At 37.9% G+C, this 16,324-nt stretch overlaps 2 protein-coding genes across 3 annotated transcripts; one reads left to right on the top strand and one right to left on the bottom strand.

The window, feature by feature from the left end:
• Positions 1-4,124: 4,124 nt before the first annotated feature.
• Positions 4,125-10,232, top strand: nms (neuromedin S). 2 transcript variants are annotated; one of them, XM_008290456.1, is made up of 7 exons: positions 4,125-4,309; positions 5,999-6,045; positions 6,505-6,561; positions 7,508-7,534; positions 7,629-7,682; positions 8,243-8,317; positions 9,539-10,232. In XM_008290456.1, the coding sequence occupies exons 1-7, from the start codon at positions 4,237-4,239 to the stop codon at positions 9,569-9,571; spliced, it is 366 nt and encodes a 121-aa protein (XP_008288678.1). In that variant the 5' UTR covers positions 4,125-4,236; the 3' UTR covers positions 9,572-10,232. The 2 variants fall into 2 exon arrangements, with proteins under 2 accessions (XP_008288678.1, XP_008288677.1); XM_008290455.1 differs by having other exon boundaries at positions 8,243-10,232.
• pdcl3 (phosducin-like 3) lies at positions 9,960-14,883 on the bottom strand. The gene is made up of 6 exons (XM_008290457.1): positions 14,787-14,883; positions 13,133-13,250; positions 12,769-12,859; positions 12,406-12,549; positions 10,988-11,196; positions 9,960-10,549 (listed from the first exon to the last, which is right to left on the bottom strand). The coding sequence occupies exons 1-6, from the start codon at positions 14,790-14,792 to the stop codon at positions 10,401-10,403; spliced, it is 717 nt and encodes a 238-aa protein (XP_008288679.1). The 5' UTR covers positions 14,793-14,883; the 3' UTR covers positions 9,960-10,400.
• Between the last annotated feature and the right edge of the window lie 1,441 nt (positions 14,884-16,324).

Below are 16,324 nucleotides of genomic sequence, written 5' to 3'. Positions count from 1 at the left end.
ATATGGCATTTACACACACTAAACACACTCAAAAACTGAGTGAGTGCAAGAAAGACACCAATGAGGGAGGCCACCAAGATATCTATGACTCCTCGGAAGGAGTTACAAGTTAGTGTGGTTGTTTTCAGAGTTTCCAACAAGCTTTCTAGTGAACTAGTGAGTTTTTTTCTACTGTGGCCTTTTCTTTCTCCCCTTAAGCTTGGACTTGTTGTATTCAGAGTCCTCCCATCTCAGCTGCTGAAGCTTGTCTCTCCTACAGAGGAGTCATCGGTGTTTTGGTGCCCTCCCTCACTCGTCTCTTTCTTGTGTGATTACTCAGTTTTTAAGGCAGATTTACACATTAAGGTTTCTTAATAAGGAATTTAACTGTACTTCAAGGGATATATTCAGTGACGTATTTTCTTGTATCCATATCCTGACTCATGCTTTTCAGAAACTCTTTCACAGAGTTGCCTGGAGTGTTCTGTTGTCTTCATGGTGTGTAGTTCTATCCAGGAATACTGATTCACCAGTGACTGGACCTTTCAGATAATGGCTTCTTCATACTACTATCATTTGAGACACACTTGTATTTAGGTGAGTCACTTTCAGGGGCTGCAAGGTGGCTCGGTGGTTAGCACTGTCGCCTCGCAGCGAGAAGGTCGGCGGTTCGCGTCCCTTTCTGCGTGGAGTTTGCATGTTCTCCTCGTGCAGTGTGGGTTCTCTCTGGGTTCTCTGGTTTCCTCCCCCAAAAACATGTTGAGGTTAATTGGTGATTCTAAATTGTCCGTAGGTGTGAATGTGAGTGTGCTTGGTTGTCTGTCTCTAAGTGTAGCCCTGTCATAGACTCGTGACCTGACCAGGGTGTCTCCTGCCTTCACCTTAAGCCAGCTGGGATAGACTCCAGCCCCCCATGACCCTAGTGAGGATTAAGCGGTGTATAGATGATGGATGGATGGAAGAGTCACTTTCAAGAGGATGAATACTTGAGCATCTTCATATTGTACAGTTTATACTGTTTTATTGACATTACTTTGTAGAAATCTGTGTTCACTTTGGTCCAAAAGACACTTTTTTTTTTTGTAAATTCTTGTCAAAACAGACAAATTAAATTGATTCAATGTTGAAGCGCAATAAACCTCCAAAGGGTGGTGACTACTTTATTTAGACAAAGTATTACTTGCTACACAACGAGCTTTGGTGGTCTGGTTCCTCAGGGCATTTGTCCAGTTTGACCAGTTGGTGTGCCAGAAGGACTGAGCTTCTTCTGCTGCTTTGGCAAAGAGCAGAAGTGTGCAGAGTCTGGACCCTGAGAGAGACTTCCAAGTGGTTCTGGTAGACTATCAGCTGAGTCAGAAAGGGGACACAGGATCTTACCCAGACAACGAGGGAGTACTGCTGTCCGTCACTGAGTTTACAATGTACAGTAGCAAAAGAAACACCTGCAAACCTGAAAGACAGGAACACCACAGCGAAGGTGACGTTGACTTGGTGAGGGTTCCCTTACGAGTGTCTTTGCAAGAAACAACTGAGAGGGTGTTAAAAATTCCATTATGGCAAGGTGCCAGAGGAATATGAGATTCACACCGAGATGCTAAAAGCATTGTATTGACGGATTACCATGGATGACACACCTCTTCAGTGTTATGTGTAGGTCCTGGTAATTTTATGTGACTGACTGACTAAAAGGGCAAAAGTAGGGCACTATAGGGTGTGCTGCAGTTATTTTGTAATTGAAAAATTATATCCCTTTGTCTCCTCATGTCACAAAAACAACAGCTTGTTTCCAAAAAGTACTATACAAACCAAATGTTACGAGAAATCCACCTTTTTCTCTAATATTGTACTTGAAATAATCCACATTGCTGCCTTCACATCTTGTCCTTCAGAAGGGTCGTGAGCCCAGACAGAGTAAAGATTAAATAACCAAACCCTAAAACCAAGACGATGAGAAAAAAAAACTACAGCTCAGTGTTTTAACTAACATTTATTAATCTACCAGAGCACATGGCGGCCTATATGTTTCCTGCTATGATAAACACTTGCTTTGCTAGTAGGCTACACTTGTTGGGTCCATGTAGGACAACACAACAAAAAAAAATCACATCTTAAGAGCAGAATAAAGGTGAATATCATGTATCTACACACAAGGGTGGAAAAACACCAATTATGTGTTCTTGGCACAAGATTTACAGAAAGTGCAAAATATAATTTTTTCATATGTTCCACAACAACACCCAATCCTCATCCAATCAGAGCTGTGACCAGAATCAAAATCCTCCTGCATCTTCATCAAAAAAGTACAGAACAAGATAAAACAAGCAGCAGACAAACCCGACTTTATAATGATGTAGTTTAACCTTGGTAAAGCAGTTAACGTACATTTAAATCATTTATTTCCCCTGGATGTAAACCTCTTGCGTCTTGCCGGCTGTTTTGACAATCCTGTCTTTTTTTTTTTTTCTCCCTCTTGTAAATTCAATCACGGGGTTGCTGGTAGAAAACATGCTGAGGAACCTCTTGTAAAACGGCACCACTTAGAAACAATAATTCTGCTGCTGGGGGTGTAAGTGGTGCAGTCCATGGAGGGAGAGGTCTGGTTCTCATAATGTCTTGAAGCATCTATCAGAATGGGCCTTAAAATAGCTGCTTAAACACAGCAGGCTGCTGCATTGGACTGTCCTCTCTATCAAGCACTGCACATAGAAGGACTCTGTACCTACAACACAAATCAAGTCTCTCATTATTATTCATCCAGATGTCAGCTGAGATGAGGAGAGTGCAGCTCTTACATCATCATTCATGGTTAAAAAAAAAAAAGAAAAAGTTTTTTTTTAAATTGTGATTCTTTTCTTTTCTTACACAGATTTTTCTTTTTGTTAAATTGTAGACACTTACTAGTAAAATCATAGAAAAATGTATTAATTTAAACATTAACCTTAAAAAAAACAGACCAGAACTGTAAATGTATATGTTATATATTTATACTATATTATGCTACGGAGTGAAAAAATGCAAACTGATTTCATTGACATTCTGTGTTTTCTTAAATTACAGGTAATACCTTGTAAAATCACAGTAAACATGTTATTTACATGCTAACTGTAAAAACAAACAAACAAGCAAACAAGAAAAGGTCAAAACTATAAATGATATCCACATCAAAACTCTGTACTCTGAAAATGATTGTTTTGCGATGTTTCACTGTAAAATGAACTTTTAAAAAATTGCATTTAAAGTCACAAAAACTTGATTGTTTTACAGATGTTTGCCATTATTGTCAAGAAAATGTAATTCATTGAAAAAATATATATAAAGGATTGAAAAATGGTCATTGTATTTATTTATTTGTGTGTTTTATTAGTAATATCTAGTAAAAGCAAAGAAAAAGGGGTCATCTACGTGCTAACTGTAATTTTTTTTTTTTAAAAAGAGGGCAAATCATCTGTTATTTTACAGATTTTACTGTTTAGCTTGAGATAATATTTAGAAAGTTTACAGAAAAAAATCAAAAATTTATATTGACTTGGCTTGAGTTAATGAGCCTGACTTATATTGACTTGGAGGAGAAAAACAAACAAACAAAACGGGTCACATCAGTAAATAAGTTTTGTTGTTGTTTTTTTTAAACAATATCTTTAAAAATAGTCATTTGGTTCTTTCTTTTGTATGAATACAGAAAAATATACAGTTTTGTTGTATTAAAATCAGCTTTAAAAAATATCACATTTTTGCTGTTAAGGTCACAGTTTTTACATCTTTTGAACATTGCAGCGCTACAATAGTTTTGAAGTATTTCTGTGGCACCTTTGCCGTCACATTTTCAACGTTTGTTTACAGAATTTTCATATAAAGCACCTAAATCACGCAGTAGCGCCTTTAAGTGATGCCTAACTGTGCAGATCTTTGGCTTTTGGATAATATGACACCATTAGTTTACATCAGCTGTCTATAATAAAGTAAAGATGTCAGTGTTCCCAGTGCTCAGCCTCCTGCGCGCAGATGGAGAGGGAGGCAGAACAAGGTGCGCTGGATTTACGCAAGCGGGTCCGCTGGTGACCGGGTCGGTGCGTGATTGGTCACCTGAGAGAAACCCCGTCAGACACAAAGTTGTGAGCTTTTAAACTGCTGCGGCCAGAGGGCACCGCGATCAGACCACACAGCTGTCAGGAGCCGAGCCGAGCCGAGCTAAGCCGAGCGGACCTGTGATCTCCAAAAAGCGCGCAAACCAGAGGAGCGAAGGAACACTGTGGAGACATGACGGTGCCAACTGTGCGACAACTTTTTCTTCTATGTTTTATCGGGTTTTTTGGATGTTGGAGCACAACAGGTAGGTGGAACAAGGACAGACTCAGCTGAACCTGGACCAGTTGTTTTTATTGTTGTAAAAGTTTCAAATGTAGTAAAAAGGGGAAGAATTTTGAGTTTGGATCATTATGATTTAAATACTGTGGCTTTATAAATGAAAATTATGTCAACAAAAAACCCACTAATTAGAGATTTAATGTGGGTTTTATTGGCTTTGGTTAAAGATTACAGCTTTCTGTTTTTTTTTGTTTTTTTTTTTTAAATTCATCTCTAGTGTGTCACTGTGATGTCAGGAGATGAAACACTCTGAACAAGACACATTTAAGAATAAAAAGCTTTAATAAAAAGCTACACCTTCTGAGGCTTACACTAAAAATGTCAGTATTGGAAAATGTAAAATATTTCTAAAAATATCTAAAAATGCACATATCAAACCTACAACTGTACCACATCCTAGTTCTTAGTTTGTAACTTCTTAAATGATCCTTTATTAAATCTTCCATAGATGTTTTATAAATCTGTTAAAAAAAACCAACAATAAATAGGATCAATTAGGGTTTTGAAAAATGGTTTGAAGGGAGGCAGTAACTTGTCGTTTATTCATTCGACTTCTCCTCCAGTGGACGCTTATCTGCTGAAAATCAGTTTATCCACAATTTATTAACATAAACTGCTGCAGATTTGTTTTTATTGCACTTCATGGATGGATTATGATTCATCCAAAGCATGGACTGGACTAAAGGTGCTCTTCAAACACTGTTCCTGTCATACATAATTTTCTGCAGGGTCACCAACCGTAAAGTAAGAAGCTCATTAACACATCTTAATTAGAGACTTTCTTACATGTCGCCACTATTTGAGCTGTTGCAGCCTCTCAGCAAAAGGTCACAGGTTTCTCACTCCAGCGAGACATTAAGCCTGCAGGTGTGAGTTTTAGTGCATGATTCACAGTTTTATTCTAATCCGGATGCTCTGAGGTTTGTTTAAGTGGAGGTTAGCTGTCAACTTGTATGCTGGGGGGTAAACCTCCAAATAATTTTAAACGTTACAAACTGATTAAAGGTGGAAAAACATCAACATAAACTATATTCTGTTGCAAGTCCTCCATTTGAAGGAACAATTCATTGACTGTAGCATGAGATATTGAACTCTGCCCTAAAAAAAAGTTGACTTAAAAAGTAAATAAATAAATAAAATCTGAAAAAATGATTGACAGGTAGTGCGGTAATGCATGACTGAAAAGTATTTCAGCAACAGGTGAGAACTTTCAGTCAAACAAAACGATTCAAAGAGACTGTTTAAGGTTAGAAAGTGAGAGACTTCCTAAAAAACGCAGCCTTATATCCAGATCATGAGCCCATTTTGGATTTGAGACGGTTGTTTAAGAGTGTAAAGATGTTGTGGTGCAGAATGCTCATACCTGTAGGCTGAATCATGTTGACAAATCGCATCAAATATACCCTTAAATACACACTGAGGAGGTTGTTTTGGAAAGATTTTGTCATTACAGCACATACAAGGATAGTAAAGTGCAATGAAATCCCTTTAAAATCATTGTTATGGACCAAAAACCAACTACATAATTACTGCACCATGTTAGAGTGAATTCTCCTAATCAGTTATTTGTCAAAGCAACTTGAGATGCTGCAACAGTATAAAAAAAAAAATCATGAAATATTAACGTCCTTCCTCACATACGCTCTTTGTCCAGATGCCAGTCCTTACGATCAGTGGGAAGACGGCGTAGCGTTACGAAAGGTAGGAAATGTCTTCATTTACATTCATCCGCACTCAAATCATCAAGCGTCTCTTCCTTGAGTCCCCCTTCCACATGCGATGTTAGAGCCATTTAATGTTAAGTAAAGGTTGTGAATGAAGACGTAAATGTTGTTATGAGGTTGTAAAGGAAACAGAAGAGCAGTAAAAGAGTCCTCAATGTGTCAGTCGCTTAAATCACTATTAATGAACGGTGTTAGTGCAGCTTTAACAGCTCAGCGGCTGAACGAAACCTTCTGGCTCGTATGTGATCATCGCTACAGAGAATAATATGTGAAGGTGGAAACATCACACAGCAGCTCTGAACTGAAACTAAACACTGTCCAGAAACGTGGTGTATTTGTAGGGAAATAACATCAGTGGCCGGTGTTCAGACTGAGTGATCATGTTGTATACACTGTTCAGGACTCATTCATAAATAAGGCTGCGGTTTGTCTGCAGGTGCGAGGCGTCCAGAATGATGATCTGAGTGGAGTGTTGTGGAGAGACCAGAATGAGGTAAGAAAACACCAAGAACACTTCAAAGATACATCATTTTATCTGTAATATATGCGTTTGTTTTAAAGATTTAACATATTCTAAATTACCTGTGACATCTTGATGTAATTCCTGAGACTAAGATGGATGCAGATGATTGTTTAAAGCAGCGCTACTGTGCAAAATATGAAGAACCACATTTCCCATCAGCCTTAGAGTCTGCTGATTTTGTTTATGACACATATGAGGATTAGGTGTTATAATATAATGTAAACAGAGCAGTTTTCAGGCAGGTGAGGTGCTCTTTACGCATTTCATTTGTTATTAATCAATTTTACAGCTTGTAGAAACGGATTTGTTCAAAAAGATGTTCTTGTATTCTGCTAATAGGAACCACAAAGCAGGGTGTGACTCTGCCACTGGTTCTGTCTCCACATTCCCCCTATGTGAAATATACTTGTCTTAAAATATCAGGAAAAGCTACATTAAAAAAATTAAAATGAAAGGAAATTTAGTGCAACAGCATCGATACAAGTATTCACCCACAACTTATATCTACAATTTAAAGCATATATACTGTGTCGGTGTTCCAGTAGAAGCATATGAAAAGAAACAAAAAGGGGAGAAATGTAAATGCCAGAGAGGAGACATGAATGAAACGGATTGTTTATGTGAAAAACTAGACTGTGTTTGTGTTTTGCAACCAGTTTTAAAGCTCTTGGTAAAATCTTGAGTGCAGGAACAACAGAGACACAACACAACCAAAACAAGCATCTCAGAAATGAAATCAGTAACTGGCTTCTTAGATTTTGTGGGAGTCGCTGTCGATGTGTCCATCTACAATGAAGCCTTAAAAGCACTACAGTAACTGGATGATGGAGTCATAATTATAAATATTCAAACTATAATAACACAACATGTGATTGATACTCATTAACTTCTGTTGTTAAACTGTGTTTTCCCGCAGGAGCAAGTCCAGAATGTCTTCAAAAGAGTACGTTTTCCTCCCCAGTTGTGTTCAGTTGACTTTCTTCAGATGTTTGTTCACCAGCAGCGTATTGATTGTAGAATTGTTCTTTGTTTTTCAGTTCTTATTTCATTACTCCAAAGCTCGCAACTCTGTTGGAGCCGTGCAGCAAGAGGTGAGCAAACGAAGCACCGCCGATGTCGTTTTTAAGAGTTACTGCTTTAATTTAATGTCACTGATTCCACCAAGCTTCCAGCATGGATGGAAACGGAGCATGTGAAACATCTGCTGGAAGCCTACGGGCAGATTTACAAAGATTAAAGTCAGACTTCTTTAAATGCTGAAGTGAGAAAAGAAGCTGAAGAGATCAAGTCTCTAAAAATGGAGAATGAACCAAAGCCAGACTTTATTTCAGGTCTGAAAGAACTGGAGTCAGTTCTGTAAGCGTTAGAGTGGAGGCTGAGTGCTGTTACTTTACTGCACCACAGCAGGTGATTAATACAACTTAAAATAATTAAAAGAGTGACGTAACTATTTTACATTCTGATTCAATTAGTTGACCTTCTGTGCATTCTGCAGCTCTTCTCTGTTGAGCTACATCATCAAAAATAAGTTCACAGTTATAACAGTAATAGTCTATCAGTGCCGTTGTTGGTCTAAACGGCCTCAAAAGTGATAAATCACTCCATCGATCAGTGAATTATCATGGTACTAATTCCTCTTTTCTCTTCGCAGTCTCACTCAGTTCACCCTCTGATGCGACTTTCACCCAAACTTTCGCAGAGGAGAAAGAAGAAGGTGTTACTTCTGGTGAGAAAACCTCAGAAACATAAACTCATTAAGTCCTGAACTGTACGTTTTTAGAAGATCAGGATGTACAGCTGGAGTTTTTATGGGATTACGACACCCACGTGGATGTGGAAATACATCAGGGAGAGGACGGTACAGAAAATAAGCACTGGAACAGTACTGCAGGCAACTCTTATTTTTAAGTAGCTGAGGTTTGCATGTTGTAGAAGATTAGCTACAAAACGTTGTGGCTGGTGGAATTTGAAGAAGCATCTGCTTGTGAGTCACAGGATTAATGTTGATTTGTCTGAGTTTTGAGCAGGTTGACCAGGAATGAGTTTCAGTTTGCTCAGTTTGGTTCATCTTTCTATGTGTTAAACACCTGAAGAGTTGAAATAAGCCAGCATTTAAAGGAACAGTTCAATGTTTTGGGAAATACACGTATTCACTTTCTTGCCAGGAGTTGTGTAGATATGATGATAATTCCTCTCTCTTGCTTGTTATTTAAATATGAAAAAAAGTTATCTTAGCTTTTACTTACAGGCCCATTTTGTTCGTATATAACCAAATGCATGGACCAGAACCTCTAAACGCCCCCTTTTAATCCATATAACTAAACTGGTGCAATTTTGGGGTGTAAAATGCCGAAGTATCCTTTAACAGATCATTAGTAGCCCATCATTAGTCAATCATCACACAACCCACAAAGTTTTCCTTCATGAATTCATTTTTGGCACCTTAAAAGAGGATTTAAGGTAAAATCACCACCACCAAAAAGATCAGAATTGAGAATAGAAGATACAGCTCAACTTTTTAACCAGTTTTTCTAACCGTGGTTTCTTTCTTCAAACATGCAAGACACATTTGTTTATCAAGTTGTCAGAATTAAGAGGAAAAAATGGACAGATTAATGACACATAAGGTAATACAGACTCACTGTCTTCACCGTACGTGAAACACAGTTTTTTGTCATGTGCTGTCACTCCTCAGAGGAACCTTCTGAGCCAGAAAAACTTCTGCAGAGCTTGAAAGACAGAAACAAAAAACTAACTTTCCACTATTTGTCTTCTGCCAAAAAAAAAAAGCCTTAACCTTTTCAGAAAGCTTCCTTGTCAGGCAGCAAAGAAGTCATGATTTAGAGGGAGCCGGCGTAAATCACTTCTAATCACATCACTGTTCAGCTTCGATTTACTGCCGACACTGACTTTTCTCCTTCTCTGTCTCTTCTTGCTAATTAAACAGAAGATTCGAAGTCTGCCGGAGGGGCTGTTGTAAAAGAAAAACCTAAAAAAATAAAAAAAAAAACACTAAACGGAGGAAAATACACAGAAGAAGAGCAGTTGGCAGCTCCGCCTCTGGACTTCACCATCAACATCAACAGACAGCAACGCACAGCATCTCCAACACGACTCTCCACATTAACTTTCTGTTCATAGAAAATAAATGATTGTATGGATGGCAAATACTGAACTGCACTGCCATGGCTGCCACGTGTCTTGTTGCTTCCAAATGTCACTGAACTGTTTCTGAGCACAAACTTGGCGTGTTGCACCTCTACACTAGACGTGTGTCACAAGATATAAAGAAACACTTAAAATGAACTCCTTTGTAATCAGCAGTGACACAGATCTGCATATAAAAAAATGAAAATAATTGGCACTGGTTACTGTGGCAAAGAGGTGAACTCACATTTAATTCAACAAAAATTAAATGTACATGTACATTTTGTGACATAATTCTCATGAAACATAATAAAAAAAAAAACTTTAAAATTTGTCTTTGATGCTTTTGTAAAGATTCAGGCGATGTAGGTGAATTTAAAATGACAAAACAGTGAGTGTTCTGCTGTTTTTTTTCCCTACTTTCCTACGGAAACGTACAGGAGGCTGCTTGGCTCTCTCCAGCCGAGCCGCCTGTCCATGTGCCCTTGAGCAGGACGGAGCCCTGAGCGCCACCTACATGGTTAAAATACAAAATGCACATGTTGTTAAAGGAGATGCTGTCCCCTCTCTGTACCTCCTCGGATGGTTTAAGGTCGTCTGAGTGTTTTGTTTCCCGTGTAGCGGCCACGTGGTCTCTCTCTTTGGAGTGACAGTGTTTGTCTTTAATAGTCCTCGTCCTCAGAGTCACTGTCCTTTCGTGTAGGGAGTGTACTTCTGATTGATGACATGAGCTTGTCTTCGATTTGTTTCTTGGGGTTTTCCTCCAGGTCTGTTTTCACCGCACCAGTTTCTGATAACCTCCACTCCAGCTCTGGAGGGAAACACACGAGGCAAATTACAAAAGATGTCCTCATAAAATATAATAAAAATGTACAGAATGTAAATAATACAGTGTAAAATATGAAGAAAATCAACACATCTTTAAAATACTACCCAGAAAAACTAAATATTAAAGTGTTGATGAAATTTTACCATAAGGATTCAATAAAACGGCTCAACTTGTCAACATTTGAAAATGTATGAATAAAATTAGACTAACAAAATGCATTCGTCCAAATTTTCCAACCTAAATTGCAACAACTGAAAGAATAAAATGCAACACTAAACTGAGTTCAAATGTCAAAAATAATCCTGCAACATCGTTGTGTTAGTTTGAAAGTCTGACATTTAGCTCTTTAAAGTAATAAAAGCCTGCCAGTTTCCAGTCGTGTAGTTTTTTTTTTTTTAAAGCCAGCAAGTCGTCTCGTACCTTCAACTTTGAGGTTCATGCCTCCAAAGACCAGTGGGCCGATGAACTGGGCCTTCATCTCCCCTTCAAAGTAGACGAAGATGGTGGGCAGGTTGCGGTCCGGGTAGTTGGGGATGCAGGTGGTGGAGATGGACTTGAGGAACTTGGTCTGAGGGAACTTTCTGGCCAACGTGCTCAGATGCTGGTTGATCAGACTACACAGAGGGATGCTGTAAAGAAAATAATTGACAGACCTGTTAGTGCTGAGCCTTCTGTTTGAAAATCCAACCCTGACACTCCTACACAACTAGGATAGGATAGTTACTTTATTGATCTTTTTACAGGAAATGACTTGTTACAGCAGCTACATAAAAAAAAAAAAAACACACAAACCGCACAAGACACCCGACACTGAAGGCACACATAAAATATAAAACACAATATAAAATATAAAATAAAAATAAGATAAGTGTGCAAAATTAGGCTGTGCAAAGATGGATTTTAAAAACATATGTACATAAAGTGTCATAGTCATGCAGCCATGTGGTTTCTCATGCTTTCTTACATGTGTTTTGAAAGAAACGTAATTTTTCACGGAAAGAAAAGACGGTAACTTAGTAGGAAAGGCTTTCAGTTTAAAAGCACCACAAAGGTCAGACAGGAACAGAACGTTCACCCACGAACCGGAAGCTCACGTGTAATGTGAAACCATTATTGTTACATGTGTTTTGCTTCGCTAATGAATTTGTTTGCTCTGTCAATGTGCTGATTGATCACCGATTACCAGAGACCAAGATAATCTCTTTAAATTGATTATTTTATCTGACAAACACTTCAAAACACTGTGTACAAATAATAATATACACACCAACAAAAGCAGCTGGAACCAGAGAACACTGATATTTTTGCTTGATACATTTCTTTAACAAATAACAGACTTCCAAAACAATGTCGTGTCTTTAAACTAATCCAAGAATTGACTTTTGAACACGTCAGAAAGCAGTAGTGAATCTTCCAAGCTAACTGACTCACATCCTGCTATAAAGTGCTCAACACTAAATTTTCCTTCTAACTTCTTTTCACATGAAATAAAAAACAAATTTTAGGGTAGACAAGTTTACATTTTTGTATACTAACATTGAAAAAGCTGCAACAAATAAAACTGGTTAAACAGATCATCACAATCTGTTCTGACCCTGACATATCCAAAGGGCTCAACAGCAGTGTTGAGCTCAAAGGGTTTCATAAAATGCAAGAAAACACAACCTACTGTAACACAGAACATGTGTACATGTATGTGATCTTTAGTGAGATTATTGGCTGATACACGGATCCCAAAAATGACACACAGAACATATTTTCTGTTCTTTGAGACAGTAAAAATATTTCCACTGCATTTTTGTGTCGCTCAAAACACTCGATGCTGCTGCTTGACCTACCCCTGTTTGTAGAGGTGCAGTATCACCCAGATGCCGTCTCCAGCCTTGTTGACCTCCTTGACGTAGTCCTGACCAGAGATTTCATCCAATTCCCCAAAAATGTTCTTCATCTGAGTCGCCTTCCACTCTGCAAGACGCTTCTGTCTGGAAGGAGACGCAGTTTATATCAGCTGACGGACTGAACAGATAATCTCCATCAACAATGACAGTTTTAGCCAGAGAGTATCTTTGTGACCTAAAATTTCCCTCAAACCATTATTTTAGACTGAATTCTCCAGGTTTTTGACATGTACAATCCTCCGCGGTGACTTTAAGACAAATGTAATTTTTTCTTAAAAGCTCTTCACACAGATCTGCACTTACCTGTACATTTCAATGGCAGCCTCGTCGTCCTCACTGAACTCATCCTCATTCTCCTCCAGTTCTTCCAGTGTCATGCTCTCATATGTTTTAACTATTCAAACAAACAGTTAGCAGCTGATTACATGTACGGCAAACAATCCAATACTCAGTTAACAGTTGAACAGGGTCAATTTAACCGACACTGAACAGCTAAAATATGAATTATAATGTTTAAATAATGTACATGTGTTTGATTTGGTACATATGCAAAGAACAAAGAAAAAAAAAAGATGTCCTAAAGCGATTTAGGTGACAATTTAAGCCATGTTTTATCCATAAAAACCACAAAGAAACACTTGTATTTATCCCAAACTGTCTCCCTTACCAACGGACTGTTGTTGAAGAGCCAGTTCCTCCTCTTCGTCATCTTTAGGTTCCTCTTTGGGAGGAAGAATACCTTTCTTCCTCAGGATATCATTCCACTCTGTGTCTTCATTTGGGTCCTAGCCAGAAAATAAAAGCATGTGTACAAGTATTGTTACTCTGGTTTCTTTAAGCTCTGGTATGTGAAGAACTTCTCGCTTTTATGTGGACAAGTGAAATGCAACTCTTAAAACTGAAACTGATTGGCTTTGGAAGATCAGTACCAGATTACTAAGGCCAGGGGTTGATTTTCTAGCATTTGTATTAAAGAAATTCTTTCCACAAGTTTACTCGGTCCAACACATCACCTGGGAATGAGTCGTGGTGGAAGACAGGATGTGCAAACTGTGGACCTGGATGAGTTTTGCATTTGTTTAAGCAACAAATATATGAAAGTAAGTATGTGAGTCTAATTGCCACACATATAAAACTCTCTCTAAACCTTCTTTAGGACTTAGACAGTCTAGAAAAAGAATTGTTTGGCGTGCTTTGCCCATGAAAACAACACCAAGCAAATTTTAAAAGCTCAACAGTGACCAGTGAAATCCAGTGGAGCGATGCTAACACCTCATCATCTGTCGACAAGATGTCAGTTTTGAATAATAAGTTATAGGTGAACCACCACTGGACAGAGACCGCCTACTTAAACACTTCTATACAGACATACAATAGCTAAGATCTCGTTACGAAGTACAGAAAGTGACTGCATGAGGGCTGCAGGATAATTATGTATTACAACAAATAGATTATACATTTACTCTTGGTCTTTTTTTTTTTTTAAATTGCTGACTTAAAACTACAGCCCAAGGTGTTTTTTTCCCATTGTGACAACACTTAGACTCACAAATCTTCCTGTAAAGTTGTAGTTGAACTCTACTTCACCTACAATGTGGGTAATGTAGGCATGAGCTGGACTAAGGAAGGCTCAGTTTAACTATTAGAGCTCATCAGACCTCCACTAGCCCAAAATAGTTTCTGTGTCTCTAATCCTAAATAACATTTTCACAAATCATTTTAACGGATAAAATTCGTTTTGTACCAACTATTGCTGTAACTACCTGTGGTGCTGAGGAGGCGACAAAAAAACAACTTGGTAAAGACATGTTAAAAGGTTAGCTAATATGTAATAATGCTGAAAAGTTACTGGTTTTAGGCACTTAAGAGGACCTGCTTTGATATAAGTGCAATTTTCTTTCTTTAACCAAGTCAAGAAGAGAATAGAACATTTTTACTCCGACCACTTTTCTATAATGTCTTACTAGCTCTTGTTAACCGTTCGTCTGAATGGATGTCTTATCAAAATAGTTGTAGCCTAAATTTTCATTTATCAATTAAACAATTTATCACAAATCGTTTCGACTCCATTTCCACCTAATTCCACGTCAGCTTAATTTTTTCTGTCTATTTTAAGGGTTTTCCGGTTTTAAACACCCAGCTAGCTAGCAAACAGTGAAGCTAGCATTCAGGCTGTTGCTACGCCCAGCCACACCGCTAGCTAACGATCAAAACTCTGTCTTAAAATCACGTCAACTCGTTACAGCGACAACAACCGATGTTAAATCGTCTCACTTAATAATGTTGAACCACAGCTTTAAAAACATTAACGTTTTACCAACCTGCATTGTGAAAGACGAGAGAGTGTCTGAAATCACACCGCTGCTCTCCTCCCAGACACGGAAACAGAAGGACCGCAGACGGACCGACGCCGGCAGAAAACAAAAACCCAGGACGGTTTCAAATAAGCACACAATCCTTTGAGCGTTAAAATAAAAGCCCTGCAACTAAGTATATATTCAGATCAACATAAATAGTATGTTTCTGTTTTTTTACAGGGTGTTTCATGTCTGTAATTGCCGATTTAAAAAAGACTAGGAACCCATGTCCTACACGTAGGACAATAATAAAAGTGACACCAACTTCCCTTTGAGGCTCAATATGACCAAATAAGGAGTTGGAGCGCAGCATTCCATTTGTGGCTGCTGAAACCAAACAGGTGCTGCTCACACACACTATTTATAAGGCCTTTCAAACTTTAGGTGGCTCAAGTAATCCAGACAAAACAGAAAAAGAACAACAAAATCTTCATAAAAAATAATGCATTGAAATATATAGTTACTTTGGATAGATAGTGTTACCTGGGAAATTTAGAAAATAGAATAAAATATAAAAACTAAAAAATTATGACTACCCTGTCCACCTATCTTCTGTAGACAGGAAGCCAGCATTAAGATATATTATAGCCACCCACAGATTGCACTGTTGGCAAAATATAGTCTAATAAAAATACAGAAAATTAGCACAGGAGGCCTCTGGTATGCTACTGTGTTACCACAAACTGAGTTAATTGTCTTTTGGGTTGTGTTAACTATAAATAGTTAACAGCAAAATTGCCAGGTTATAGAAACACACACACCATTTGTAAGTTTTTAAAAAAATGTTTCATCTGGTCTAAATAATCCAGAAAGAACACAGGTGGGAATGTCATAACCTTAATTAATAGGCCCAATTTAAAGGGACATATTGTAAAAAAAAAACAAAAAACAAATAAACAAACAAAAAAAATGTACACTGAAAATTTAGAAAGCAGAAATAAAATGTACCTGTTATTTTTGCTACTTTGCATATACATTTTATTTTCTGAGTTTTACTGCAAATGCTTTTGTGCAACTTAATTAGGCGCTGACTTGTGTAAACTCTGCACATTTCTTCGTGGGATCATGTTTTGGATCATGTGTGTTATTATGCCATAAAAAAATTTAATGGAGTAAAAAACTACTCCATAAAAGGATACTTTTAAAGTTTTAAAGGAATTTCTCCAGTAATAAACAAGAATAGCAGTCCTTTACTGACAATAAACCATACAAATATCAACTTATCAACAGTTCATATAAAAGAAAGGATAACTGACGCATTACACACACACACACACACACACACACACACACACACACACACACACACACACACACACACAGCAATGTACAGTCTGTATAGGAAACTGTGGGCACACTTTAGAGATGTGTGTTTTTTTGTTTTTGCCTAATTTTAGTTGCAATCAGTTTTTCTAGCTTCACTTCCTCTTTTTCTTCTTCCTCTTTTGCCTACTATCACTTGGCTCTGGCTATTGAGATCAAATTAATATTTGGGGATACTT

Source organism: Stegastes partitus, unplaced genomic scaffold (assembly GCF_000690725.1).
Source record: "Stegastes partitus isolate 25-593 unplaced genomic scaffold, Stegastes_partitus-1.0.2 Scaffold674, whole genome shotgun sequence".
Taxonomy (NCBI): Eukaryota; Metazoa; Chordata; class Actinopteri; family Pomacentridae; genus Stegastes; species Stegastes partitus.
Note: the sequence above shows the minus strand (reverse complement) of the source record. Positions and strands in the feature narration are given on the sequence as shown.

Coding starts and splice junctions, on each gene's coding strand:
- nms (XM_008290455.1), top strand. CDS start 4,237: ATGACGGTGCCAACTGTGCGACAACTTTTTCTTCTATGTTTTATCGGG. Junction 6,046..6,504: donor ACGGCGTAGCGTTACGAAAG/GTAGGAAATGTC, acceptor GTTTGTCTGCAG/GTGCGAGGCGTCCAGAATGA. Junction 7,535..7,628: donor TCCAGAATGTCTTCAAAAGA/GTACGTTTTCCT, acceptor TTTGTTTTTCAG/TTCTTATTTCATTACTCCAA.
- pdcl3 (XM_008290457.1), bottom strand. Junction 12,860..13,132: donor TCTTCAACAACAGTCCGTTG/GTAAGGGAGACA, acceptor TTGTTTGAATAG/TTAAAACATATGAGAGCATG. Junction 12,550..12,768: donor GCTGCCATTGAAATGTACAG/GTAAGTGCAGAT, acceptor GTCTCCTTCCAG/ACAGAAGCGTCTTGCAGAGT.